This window comes from Xenopus laevis, chromosome 6L (genome assembly GCF_017654675.1).
Source record: "Xenopus laevis strain J_2021 chromosome 6L, Xenopus_laevis_v10.1, whole genome shotgun sequence".
Lineage (NCBI taxonomy): Eukaryota > Metazoa > Chordata > Amphibia > Anura > Pipidae > Xenopus > Xenopus laevis.
The window spans coordinates 121,758,547-121,772,579 of record NC_054381.1 but is presented as its reverse complement, the minus strand read 5'-3'; the positions used below and the strand labels follow the sequence as shown (position 1 = coordinate 121,772,579).

Sequence of the window (14,033 nt, the reverse complement as noted above, 5' to 3'; positions counted from 1 at the left end):
ATATATAGTGTTATAGATCAGCCTGACTGCTGAATTCTTTAGGCAGGATTGAACCAAGTTCAGGTATCTGAAATTTTAAAAAAAATCCATCTCTGCATATAAGGGAGACAAGTTCAAGTAATTATAGGATATCGTTTTTCAAAATAAATTCCTAAGTACTGAATTTTTGATCATTGTAAATATGTTTTTTTAAACTGGCCTTAATTTGAGGATTTATACGTAGCTTCTGAATTACATAGTGCCACCATGTGGCAATTTCAAAAATTGAACACCTGGTTATACATGTGCGATGAGTGATATATTCTAATACATTTATACATATAATTAATATTTGTAAATTAATATTAAGAGGCTTATTTATCAAAGGTCGAACTGGTGAGTTTTTTTCTACCTCAAATGTACTCAAAATTTGAATGTTTGCTTATTTAAGAAAAAACACGAATGTAAAAAAACTTGAATGAATGCAATTGGGGGGGGACTGAAATATTCGAATTGATCAAGTTATCTGCGAAAAAAAACTTGAATAGCTCAAATTGACTGAGTTTTCAAGTGTAAACTGAAAAGAAACCGAAAATCAAGAAGGCTAAAACATCTTAAAATGGTTCAAGGGACTTCTACCATTGACTTCTACATGACTTTGACAGGTTTTAGCTGGAGTATTTTCAATTCAAGCTTTTTGCAGCTTCTGGTATAATAAAATGTGAGTTTTTTTTATCCCCAAAAATCAAGATATTACTGAAACTACCCTTGAAAACTCAAATTTTACGGGGTAAACACAACTTGACCTTTGATAAATAGCCCTCTTATTCTACTAGATGTAGTTCATAGAAACAGTCATCCTTTAAAATGGATTTGCTTAAGCGTTGCCAGCACGTGGTCAGCACTTGTTTAGTAGACAGTGGCAGTTTATGAAGGCAAATTGTTCCTCTGAGTTTTATCTTCGGTATGACTATACCCTTTAAAAGTTACATTTGCTTTACATGATATCGCTATGTTTCTGTTTCATTGCAGTTGTCCAACTCCAGGATGTGATGGCAGTGGCCATGTAACAGGAAACTATGCTTCACATCGCAGGTACACAACCACAGGAAGTCACAGTCATGTTCAGCGCTTTCATTCTCGCTATACTTTCTGTCACTTTACCTTCTCTCTTTCAAGGAAATGCCATGTGTGTGAGGTACAGTACTAAAACTGTTTCCGGGAGCAAAAGACTTATAGCAGGAATTTATTTGTGGACTGCATTATTATATGTTCTTCTGCATCAGCCTGGCTTTCCCCTTTCCCGGTTTCGCATGCTATAGCTAGTTTTACTTTTGTTTCACTTGCACTGCCTCTTTCTACATTCTTTCTAAAGTCTGTAGCATGGAGTTGCTGGCATTTTTGTAACAGGTGTGTACAGTTTATTGCTAGGACTTCCTTCTTCAATTAACTGTGCCGCCCTTCATTTCCACGTAATATTTTCCCCATGGTAGGATAAATCGATGAATCGATGAATGTACACTTATTTATTAGAAATAAATATAATACACAAACCAGCAATACATTCATGTGTTACAGGTTCAGCTTGTATTGTTGCTTGCCAGAGCAGGTCTAGCAGCTGGATCACACTGTATTGTATTTAGGGATGCACCGAATCCAGGATTCGGTTCGGGATTCGGCCAGGATTCGGCCTTTTTCAGCAGGATTCGGATTCGGCCGAATCCTTCTGCCCGGCCGAACCGAATCCGAATCCTAATTTGCATATGCAAATTAGGGGCAGGGAGGGCAATCGCGTGACTTTTTGTCACAAAACAAGGAAGTAAAAAATGTTTTCCCCTTCCAACCCCTAATTTGCATATGCAAATTAGGGATCGGATTCGGTTCGGTATTCGGCTGAATCTTTCACGAAGGATTCGGGGGTTCGGCCGAATCCAAAATAGTGGATTCAGTGCATCCCTAATTGTATTATAACCCTATTACAGGAAGCCTAAAGATTGGATGGCTTAGCAATCCAGGGGTGTGTAGCATGGCAACATCAGGCATATAGATAGCTGAACAAAGCCGTAAAAGCTACTCAAAAGCAGGAATAACAACCCACAGGCGTAACTGACAGATAATTTGGGACAGATTTATCAAAGCATTAAACTTGAGCTAGCCACAGTCTGCTACTCTCTATTCAATTCTATAGCATTTGTAAAAATGTAACGGAACCATAAACTCTCTTTCACACACTGATAAATATGCCGGACAAAAAAAGTGCGACCAAAACTGACAATTCCGATTATGAAAATACTCCAGCTAAAACGTGTAGCTATCCATGGCAGGTGTCCCTTAAATAACTGGAAGATCTTTCTTTGACTCTTGGTTTTAGAGGTTTTTGGATATTTTTGATGGTGACTTTTGTGCAACGATACAAAATAGTCAAAGTTATTGTATAACAACTCAAAAAAGTTGTGGTTTTCACTACATTCCTGCAACTTTTCCCGTTCATATTTTTTTTCCGATTTTTAATAAATTTCATCACATTCGTAGTTTTAGAGAAAGTGAGTTTAGTCATGGTTTCAAAAAACTCGAAAATGAGACTGCTGTTTTATATTGTTGAAGACAGCTCTCTTTATAACAGTAAACACACATTTCTGCTGTGGGTGCAATTCAGATTGAAGAGGTCTATGTGTATCTAAATGTAGATTGCAAATGTTTTTTTAAATTACTGATTAACCTATAATTTGAATTTATTTTCAATTGGAATACTATTATTTCCATTTGTGACTCATTTTACATTTCTCTTGCAGTGTTTCTGGGTGCCCATTGGCTGACAAAACCCTTAAGTCTCTTATGGCTGCTAACTCTCAGGAGCTTAAGTAAGTACTAAAAAAAAGGCATATGTGATATGTCCCAAATTAACTCACGAATATTATATTTAAACTTGCCACATTTATAATATTTCCCCAAAATTCAAATGCCCACTGCTTTAGAGTTGAGGGTGTTCACTTACCAGCAATTTCCTAAGTGTTTCTTGTGTAGTTCAGGCATAAAGTTCCTCTTTCTTTCTATTTGGTATGCTTGGGTATGTTGAAAATCACACGTTTGTTCAGATGTTTGCAATGTTCAAGTCTTTGGGGCCAATTTACTAATGTTCGAGCCTCCGTGCTCAAGCATTAGGGTACTCAAATCATGTGTAACTTCTTAAACTCAGCCATGGTTTTTGCATCCAAATTCTATGGCTTGCAGGCAATCATTTTTTTTTTTTCGCCTAGCAGTGGAGCAACACAGCCTGAGCTATCTTCATAGGCTCAAAGGCCCAATATCTGCCTGTATGGAAGAATTGTAATAGAAAAAGGAGCTGAAGCAAACCAGGTGTTGTTTCCTGTAACAATACAGAACTCACTTAAGCCCCTTTCTTTTAAAATTCTTTATTTCACCTCCCCAGAAACCCACATTTTAGGCTCGTGCCTGTATTTTTACCAAAACATATTCTGAGGCTGGGGGCCAAGGTTAAGTTTAGTCTCTGCTTTCAACCTGCCCTACTAGGAAATACTATTTGTTGTGCCTAAATGGGTATAAAGGACAGCTGGCAGAACTTGTATTTTTATCAGGTTTTTCAGCTTTTAATAGTATTCTCTAAGAATTATCTTTGAACAACAATTATCAAAGTCTGGACGCTTTAAAGCATAACAAAGTCAATGCTTTTTTTCAGAACTGAAGAACATCTTGTTTAACTGATCTGCTAACTAGAATGTACCCCAACCCACAGCAGACTGCTATCTTTAGGCTAGTATGCCAAACTGCTAGAAGAGAACGATATCTTCAATATTTCTAAAGTGCTATAAAGTATCACTGTTGGCTGGTGAAAGTATTTATTTTAGCTAACAATGAACACAGCTGTGGATCAGTTTGATAAAGGGGTGCAGAATAAACTCCAGGTGCACACACTGCACTTCTGCTACTCTGGTTTTACTCTTTACAATTAAAAAGCTTGCAAATAGCCAAAAACCAAGCCAGAGGCATATTGTGTAAATTGCTTAATTTTGTCATTGAGGAGGGGGATTAAACAGAAAGGATAAAATATAGTGTAGTATTTTTTCAAAAAAATTTTTTTTTTTTTTTTTTTTTTTTGTTATTTGTTTTTTTTAAAGAATTTCTTAAACACCCACCGTGATTATTGACAGTGATAATAGTGTTCTTTTATTTGGCTTAGAAAAAAAGAGAGCCCAAACTGTGATGGTTGTGAAATAACAAGTGAAAAAATATATATAAAAAAATAAAAAATGAAAAATAAAAAATAAAATATAAATAAAAATAAAAAATAAAAAATAAAAAATAGAAAAGAGTGAAAAGTGAATTTGTTCAGTGAATTAATAAATACCAACGATTTCTTTCCAAGTGATAATAAATGCAGTGTTATTCATTACTTAAAACACATTCAGTGCAGTAGGTGAATATTAATCTGATTAGTGAATATTTAGTGTGGGTTAAACTTCCCCTTAGATTTTTCTCGTTTGAGATCCACACTCTATGGATTAGAGGAAAGGTAACGTAAAATACTTTGCCACAATTCCGGTACAACCGGTTGTGCAGCTCACTCACCAAATGTGAGTTAAGGGAGAGCGTCTGATAGGTCCTATTCGCGCTGTTTCCACTCTTTTTCTGCTATCCAGGTTTTTGTAAGAGGGATAAAAATGGAGAGGGGCATGTGCAGGGATCACTTTAAAACAGTTTAATAGAATAAAAAATACACTCACAAACACGATCGGTAAAACTGCAAAAAGGATTGGTAAAAGTCCCGCGAAAGTCGCTGTGTTTCCTTGGCGTCCCTCGGAAGGTACAGACGTCTCTCTGGGTCGGGTACTCCTGCAAAAGGTTAGCGTGGTCTTTTTCGCTTACGCGTTTCGCCTGGCTGGCTTCTTCCTGAGCGATGACGTCCACATACTTTCTTGCCCCTTTATTCTCTGTGCGCTCTCAACCAAACTTCCAACAACTTTATTTACAAGTGTTCCAGTGCATTTAGGCACTGTTCTTTATGCAGCTAGTGCGTATCATAACTTTAAAAAATCTTGTCCTATTATTTCTACACCCACAAAGAGTTTTGTGTACCCATTTATACATATAAGACAATTAAACATATGTATTTAACATTTCTACAGTATTAGAATTCATTATTATTAAAAAAAATTTTAAAAACAATTTAGAAAACAATTTAAAAAGCAATATAAAACTTGGACTCCAACATTAGTTTAAGTGATAATTGTCACATACAATGTTTGTCACACTCTCGCATATAGCTTGTATGGCATCGCTCTGTATTTTATGAAACTTACAATTCAAAGTGTCTATTTCTGTCTCCTGATAAGACCTGAAACAAGTAGCTGTTTCCTTATCTAGAATTGTTTAAGGGAAGTGTCAATTATCATTACAAAAGTAACAGTTTCAATCCCCATAGTGTTATCAGTAAAAAATAGTTACATTCAGGATTTTTGTGACTCTATTGCTTATTTATTTGTCTAAAAACGCTTTAAGGTTAAAGTCTATGTTTAACCCCAAAGGGGTGAGGGATTTTATCCTATGTATCCACCAGCTTTCTCTTTGTAGGGTTTTGGTCACCAGGTTCCCTCCTCTCCAATTCTTTTTAACTTTTTCTATACCCCACCATTTCAAGCCTGACGGATTTTTGTTATGTTTTTCTGTGAAGTGTTTAGATACGGAATGCTTCATATTTCCTTTCTTTATATTATTTATGTGTTCTCCTATCCTTTCCTTTAACTTTCTATTTGTTTTCCCTACATATTGCAATCCGCAGGGACATTCTAGCCCATATATAATATTCGCTGTTTCACATTTAATCAGATCTTTTATTTCAAATATTTCATTTGTTACTTTACTGATAAATGTCTTATATTTTGTAGTATGTCTGCATGCTTTGCATAGGCCACAGGGGAAAAAACCTGGATATTTTTCTTTTATGGTAATATCTGTATTTCCTGTCCGTACAAGTTTCTGTCTGATGTTTGGGGCCCTTTGAAATATGACTTTTGGTTTTGTTGGAAGGACCGATTGTAGTTCTTTATCTGTGCTTAATACATTCCAGTGTCTTTCAATTATTTTATTTATTTCCCTGGCCTTTGTATTGTATTGTGTAACAAAGCACATATTAAAGGAATCTTTCTCGTTTTCTTTCTTTTCTATTTCCTTGTCTTTTTTGTATTTAAGCATTTCTTCCCTATTTTCCTGTCTTATCTTTTCATATGATTCTTCTATATCCTTTTCTTTGTATCCTCTTTCTGTGAATCTTTCTTTGAGAATATTACACTGTTTATCATAATCTCTTAGATTGCTGCAATTCTTCCTCACTCTTCTAAATTGTCCCTTTGGAATATTTTTTATCCATTGTGGGTTATGATTGCTAGATGCCAAAATATAAGTATTCGTGTCTACTTCTTTAAAAAAGGTTTTGGTGTGTATTTTTTCATCTTCTATAAAAATATGTAGATCCAAGAATTCTATTTCTTCTGGGCTAAATTTCAATGTGAAGTCCAAGTTAAACTCATTCTTATTGATCCTTTCTATAAAGTGCATTAGTTCCACTTCACCCTTGGTCCAGATTAGTATAATATCATCTATGTAGCGTTTCCAGAGTACGAGGTCCGCGTCCTGTATCACAGGTCCCAAAAACATCTCCTCCCAGAATCCCATAAGAAGATTTGCATAACTGGGCGCGAACCTCGTACCCATTGCTGTCCCGCAGGTTTGTAAATAATAGCTTCCCTCATACCAAAAGTAGTTATGCTGTAGAATAAATTGTATACTATTTAAAATAAATTCTTTCGATTCTGGACTTATTTCCTCATCACTATTTAAATAATGTTGTATTGCTCGTATCCCCTGCTCATGTCGTATACTAGTATAAAGTGCTTTAACATCTAAAGTTACTAGCAGCCAATTTTTCTCCCATTTTTGATTTGTCAATAAATTAAGTATTTGTGTTGAGTCCTTTAAATAGGAGGGTAGTTGATTTACAAACGGTTGAAGTTTTGTATCAATGTAGTGGGAAAGGTTACTGGTTAGGGAATTTATACCTGAAATAATGGGTCTTCCTGGTGGTGTAATTGGATTCTTGTGAATTTTTGGAAGAATGTAAAAAACAGGAGTCACCGGATATTTACTTATAATATATTCCTTTTCTGTTCTATTTATTATTCCTTCTGTTTCAGCTTTCTCTATAAGTTTTTCCAATTTTTTTTGAAAAATTTCACCGGGATTGTTTTCCAATTTTCTATAGGTACTATTATCATTTAATAATTTCAGGCATTCTTTATTGTAATCTTCTGTGTTCATAATCACAGTTCCCCCCCCTTTATCCGCTGGTTTTATTGTTATTAATTTGTTTTCTGATAGTTCTTTTAGGGCTAGTTTTTCTTGTTTCGATATATTCGTATTAAAAATTCTTTTTTTCTCCTCTCCTAGTTTTTCTAGGTCCCTTAAGATTAATTTTTCATACATCTCTATTGCTTTACCTTTTTCTTGGGAGGGTATAAAAGTGGATTTCTTTTAACTGTTGTATTTTTTCTTTTTATCTCATTTTCATAGTTTCTTGTTTCTGCATTTCTATTCAAAAAGTATTTTTTAAGTGTCAACTTACGAATAAATTTCTGTGCATCTATGAATAAGTTGAAACTGTTAGGTTTATTTGTAGGTGCGAAATTCAGTCCTTTCTCTAATACTTTTTCTTGTGCTTTTGTTAATTTTGTTGTACTAAGATTAAATATCCCGTTTGTTCTTTCCTTTGTTGTGGTTTCTTCTACATTATCCTCTTTTTCTTTATTTCTTCTCCCTTTTCGTTTGTCTTTATTTGGCCTTAGTGTTCCCATCTGTCTCTTTCTTTCTGACCTTTGTGTTTCACATATGTCCAATTCCCCCCTCCCTTCCGGTATTCTTCTTTCTGTGTCCATTGTTTTTCTCTCTCTTTTTCTAAGTGATTTGTTCTTTCCCAAAACTTCTCTTTGTTGTGTGTTCGGTGACCTCCCCCTAAAAAATACTTATTTCCGTACATATGTGTTTCTTTTTCTTTCCTTCCATTATCCATTGTGTATTTATTATGAGTTGTGTAATGTATTTGTTTTGGGGACCCAAATTTTGCTCCCTTCATTTTCTCTGAGGGTTTTTGGTAGTTTCTACTTTCTATATCATGGATATTTCTGATATTGTTCGAGCCTCCATTATCTAATTTCTGGGAGCTGAGCTTTTTCTTATTGCTTCCTCCATTTCCTCTCCTATAGTCTTCTTTGTCTCTTCCGAATTTCTTTTTCTTAATGTCAATTACTTCTCGTTCTAATGTATTGAGTCTTTCAGTTACTTTTAATTCGAGGGTTTTAAACTCCTCGAATTCTTTGAAGGGTTCAATTTCCTTACGATATTCACCTATCTCTTTGCCTAAGTCATCCAACTCTTTCCCATGTTTTTGTATAATCAGTTTCATTAGGTTATTACTACACTCTTCTAGTATTTTATTCCAACTATTTGTGAAATCTGTGTCTTCTAAACCAAACGTGGGGTTTTTGTGTAATCTTAAACCTCGTGGGATTCTACCACATTCTAAATATTTCTGTAATGTTGTTTTATCCCACCATATCTTTAATTCTTTTTTCATTGCACCTTCTATTTTATATAAAATGTCCACCATTTCAATATCAACCAAGTGTTCCGGCTCATCTTCTGACTCATTGTCCAAATCCCCAAAAATATCATTAAAGTCATAATTCTTATGTGATCTAAATGCAAACATTCTGTATTTCACCAAAGTCCAAGGTTACTGAGGAGAGAACAAAATCCAAATATATCAGGTTGTATCCAAGGACAAACTTTGGTTTCCCCACAGTTCAGCACTTGCAGGTCCTCCTCCACCTGTTTGAGACGATCTCCAAGTACAGAAAATAAAGTGCTAGAATCCTCAAAAATTCATTGAGGAGGGGGATTAAACAGAAAGGATAAAATATAGTGTAGTATTTTTTCAAAAAAATTTTTTTTTTTTTTTTTTTTTTTTTTTTGTTATTTGTTTTTTTTAAAGAATTTCTTAAACACCCACCGTGATTATTGACAGTGATAATAGTGTTCTTTTATTTGGCTTAGAAAAAAGAGAGCCCAAACTGTGATGGTTGTGAAATAACAAGTGAAAAAATATATATAAAAAATAAAAAATGAAAAATAAAAAATAAAATATAAATAAAAATAAAAAATAAAAAATAGAAAATAAAAAATAGAAAATAGAAAAGAGTGAAAAGTGAATTTGTTCAGTGAATTAATAAATACCAACGATTTCTTTCCAAGTGATAATAAATGCAGTGTTATTCATTACTTAAAACACATTCAGTGCAGTAGGTGAATATTAATCTGATTAGTGAATATTTAGTGTGGGTTAAACTTCCCCTTAGATTTTTCTCGTTTGAGATCCACACTCTATGGATTAGAGGAAAGGTAACGTAAAATACTTTGCCACAATTCCGGTACAACCGGTTGTGCAGCTCACTCACCAAATGTGAGTTAAGGGAGAGCGTCTGATAGGTCCTATTCGCGCTGTTTCCACTCTTTTTCTGCTATCCAGGTTTTTGTAAGAGGGATAAAAATGGAGAGGGGCATGTGCAGGGATCACTTTAAAACAGTTTAATAGAATAAAAAATACACTCACAAACACGATCGGTAAAACTGCAAAAAGGATTGGTAAAAGTCCCGCGAAAGTCGCTGTGTTTCCTTGGCGTCCCTCGGAAGGTACAGACGTCTCTCTGGGTCGGGTACTCCTGCAAAAGGTTAGCGTGGTCTTTTTCGCTTACGCGTTTCGCCTGGCTATTAAACTGTTTTAAAGTGATCCCTGCACATGCCCCTCTCCATTTTTATCCCTCTTACAAAAACCTGGATAGCAGAAAAAGAGTGGAAACAGCGCGAATAGGACCTATCAGACGCTCTCCCTTAACTCACATTTGGTGAGTGAGCTGCACAACCGGTTGTACCGGAATTGTGGCAAAGTATTTTACGTTACCTTTCCTCTAATCCATAGAGTGTGGATCTCAAACGAGAAAAATCTAAGGGGAAGTTTAACCCACACTAAATATTCACTAATCAGATTAATATTCACCTACTGCACTGAATGTGTTTTAAGTAATGAATAACACTGCATTTATTATCACTTGGAAAGAAATCGTTGGTATTTATTAATTCACTGAACAAATTCACTTTTCACTCTTTTCTATTTTTTATTTTTTATTTTTTATTTTTATTTATATTTTATTTTTTATTTTTCATTTTTTATTTTTTTATATATATTTTTTCACTTGTTATTTCACAACCATCACAGTTTGGGCTCTCTTTTTTTCTAAGCCAAATAAAAGAACACTATTATCACTGTCAATAATCACGGTGGGTGTTTAAGAAATTCTTTAAAAAAAACAAATAACAAAAAAAAAAAAAAAAAAAATTTTTTTGAAAAAATACTACACTATATTTTATCCTTTCTGTTTAATCCCCCTCCTCAATGAATTTTTGAGGATTCTAGCACTTTATTTTCTGTACTTGGAGATCGTCTCAAACAGGTGGAGGAGGACCTGCAAGTGCTGAACTGTGGGGAAACCAAAGTTTGTCCTTGGATACAACCTGATATATTTGGATTTTGTTCTCTCCTCAGTAACCTTGGACTTTGGTGAAATACAGAATGTTTGCATTTAGATCACATAAGAATTATGACTTTAATGATATTTTTGGGGATTTGGACAATGAGTCAGAAGATGAGCCGGAACACTTGGTTGATATTGAAATGGTGGACATTTTATATAAAATAGAAGGTGCAATGAAAAAAGAATTAAAGATATGGTGGGATAAAACAACATTACAGAAATATTTAGAATGTGGTAGAATCCCACGAGGTTTAAGATTACACAAAAACCCCACGTTTGGTTTAGAAGACACAGATTTCACAAATAGTTGGAATAAAATACTAGAAGAGTGTAGTAATAACCTAATGAAACTGATTATACAAAAACATGGGAAAGAGTTGGATGACTTAGGCAAAGAGATAGGTGAATATCGTAAGGAAATTGAACCCTTCAAAGAATTCGAGGAGTTTAAAACCCTCGAATTAAAAGTAACTGAAAGACTCAATACATTAGAACGAGAAGTAATTGACATTAAGAAAAAGAAATTCGGAAGAGACAAAGAAGACTATAGGAGAGGAAATGGAGGAAGCAATAAGAAAAAGCTCAGCTCCCAGAAATTAGATAATGGAGGCTCGAACAATATCAGAAATATCCATGATATAGAAAGTAGAAACTACCAAAAACCCTCAGAGAAAATGAAGGGAGCAAAATTTGGGTCCCCAAAACAAATACATTACACAACTCATAATAAATACACAATGGATAATGGAAGGAAAGAAAAAGAAACACATATGTACGGAAATAAGTATTTTTTAGGGGGAGGTCACCGAACACACAACAAAGAGAAGTTTTGGGAAAGAACAAATCACTTAGAAAAAGAGAGAGAAAAACAATGGACACAGAAAGAAGAATACCGGAAGGGAGGGGGGAATTGGACATATGTGAAACACAAAGGTCAGAAAGAAAGAGACAGATGGGAACACTAAGGCCAAATAAAGACAAACGAAAAGGGAGAAGAAATAAAGAAAAAGAGGATAATGTAGAAGAAACCACAACAAAGGAAAGAACAAACGGGATATTTAATCTTAGTACAACAAAATTAACAAAAGCACAAGAAAAAGTATTAGAGAAAGGACTGAATTTCGCACCTACAAATAAACCTAACAGTTTCAACTTATTCATAGATGCACAGAAATTTATTCGTAAGTTGACACTTAAAAAATACTTTTTGAATAGAAATGCAGAAACAAGAAACTATGAAAATGAGATAAAAAGAAAAAATACAACAGTTAAAAAGAAATCCACTTTTATACCCTCCCAAGAAAAAGGTAAAGCAATAGAGATGTATGAAAAATTAATCTTAAGGGACCTAGAAAAACTAGGAGAGGAGAAAAAAAGAATTTTTAATACGAATATATCGAAACAAGAAAAACTAGCCCTAAAAGAACTATCAGAAAACAAATTAATAACAATAAAACCAGCGGATAAAGGGGGGGGAACTGTGATTATGAACACAGAAGATTACAATAAAGAATGCCTGAAATTATTAAATGATAATAGTACCTATAGAAAATTGGAAAACAATCCCGGTGAAATTTTTCAAAAAAAATTGGAAAAACTTATAGAGAAAGCTGAAACAGAAGGAATAATAAATAGAACAGAAAAGGAATATATTATAAGTAAATATCCGGTGACTCCTGTTTTTTACATTCTTCCAAAAATTCACAAGAATCCAATTACACCACCAGGAAGACCCATTATTTCAGGTATAAATTCCCTAACCAGTAACCTTTCCCACTACATTGATACAAAACTTCAACCGTTTGTAAATCAACTACCCTCCTATTTAAAGGACTCAACACAAATACTTAATTTATTGACAAATCAAAAATGGGAGAAAAATTGGCTGCTAGTAACTTTAGATGTTAAAGCACTTTATACTAGTATACGACATGAGCAGGGGATACGAGCAATACAACATTATTTAAATAGTGATGAGGAAATAAGTCCAGAATCGAAAGAATTTATTTTAAATAGTATACAATTTATTCTACAGCATAACTACTTTTGGTATGAGGGAAGCTATTATTTACAAACCTGCGGGACAGCAATGGGTACGAGGTTCGCGCCCAGTTATGCAAATCTTCTTATGGGATTCTGGGAGGAGATGTTTTTGGGACCTGTGATACAGGACGCGGACCTCGTACTCTGGAAACGCTACATAGATGATATTATACTAATCTGGACCAAGGGTGAAGTGGAACTAATGCACTTTATAGAAAGGATCAATAAGAATGAGTTTAACTTGGACTTCACATTGAAATTTAGCCCAGAAGAAATAGAATTCTTGGATCTACATATTTTTATAGAAGATGAAAAAATACACACCAAAACCTTTTTTAAAGAAGTAGACACGAATACTTATATTTTGGCATCTAGCAATCATAACCCACAATGGATAAAAAATATTCCAAAGGGACAATTTAGAAGAGTGAGGAAGAATTGCAGCAATCTAAGAGATTATGATAAACAGTGTAATATTCTCAAAGAAAGATTCACAGAAAGAGGATACAAAGAAAAGGATATAGAAGAATCATATGAAAAGATAAGACAGGAAAATAGGGAAGAAATGCTTAAATACAAAAAAGACAAGGAAATAGAAAAGAAAGAAAACGAGAAAGATTCCTTTAATATGTGCTTTGTTACACAATACAATACAAAGGCCAGGGAAATAAATAAAATAATTGAAAGACACTGGAATGTATTAAGCACAGATAAAGAACTACAATCGGTCCTTCCAACAAAACCAAAAGTCATATTTCAAAGGGCCCCAAACATCAGACAGAAACTTGTACGGACAGGAAATACAGATATTACCATAAAAGAAAAATATCCAGGTTTTTTCCCCTGTGGCCTATGCAAAGCATGCAGACATACTACAAAATATAAGACATTTATCAGTAAAGTAACAAATGAAATATTTGAAATAAAAGATCTGATTAAATGTGAAACAGCGAATATTATATATGGGCTAGAATGTCCCTGCGGATTGCAATATGTAGGGAAAACAAATAGAAAGTTAAAGGAAAGGATAGGAGAACACATAAATAATATAAAGAAAGGAAATATGAAGCATTCCGTATCTAAACACTTCACAGAAAAACATAACAAAAATCCGTCAGGCTTGAAATGGTGGGGTATAGAAAAAGTTAAAAAGAATTGGAGAGGAGGGAACCTGGTGACCAAAACCCTACAAAGAGAAAGCTGGTGGATACATAGGATAAAATCCCTCACCCCTTTGGGGTTAAACATAGACTTTAACCTTAAAGCGTTTTTAGACAAATAAATAAGCAATAGAGTCACAAAAATCCTGAATGTAACTATTTTTTACTGATAACACTATGGGGATTGAAACTG

At 34.2% G+C, this 14,033-nt stretch overlaps 1 protein-coding gene across 1 annotated transcript in view; it reads left to right on the top strand.

Moving 5' to 3' along the window:
* Window positions 1-14,033, top strand: part of st18.L (ST18 C2H2C-type zinc finger transcription factor L homeolog) — a 122,314-nt gene that overhangs the window by 94,717 nt on the left and 13,564 nt on the right. The window contains exons 14-15 of the mRNA XM_041566422.1: window positions 1,012-1,074; window positions 2,772-2,840. Coding sequence (XP_041422356.1) covers window positions 1,012-1,074; window positions 2,772-2,840 — 132 coding nt within the window. The remainder of the gene's footprint in view (window positions 1-1,011; window positions 1,075-2,771; window positions 2,841-14,033) is intronic.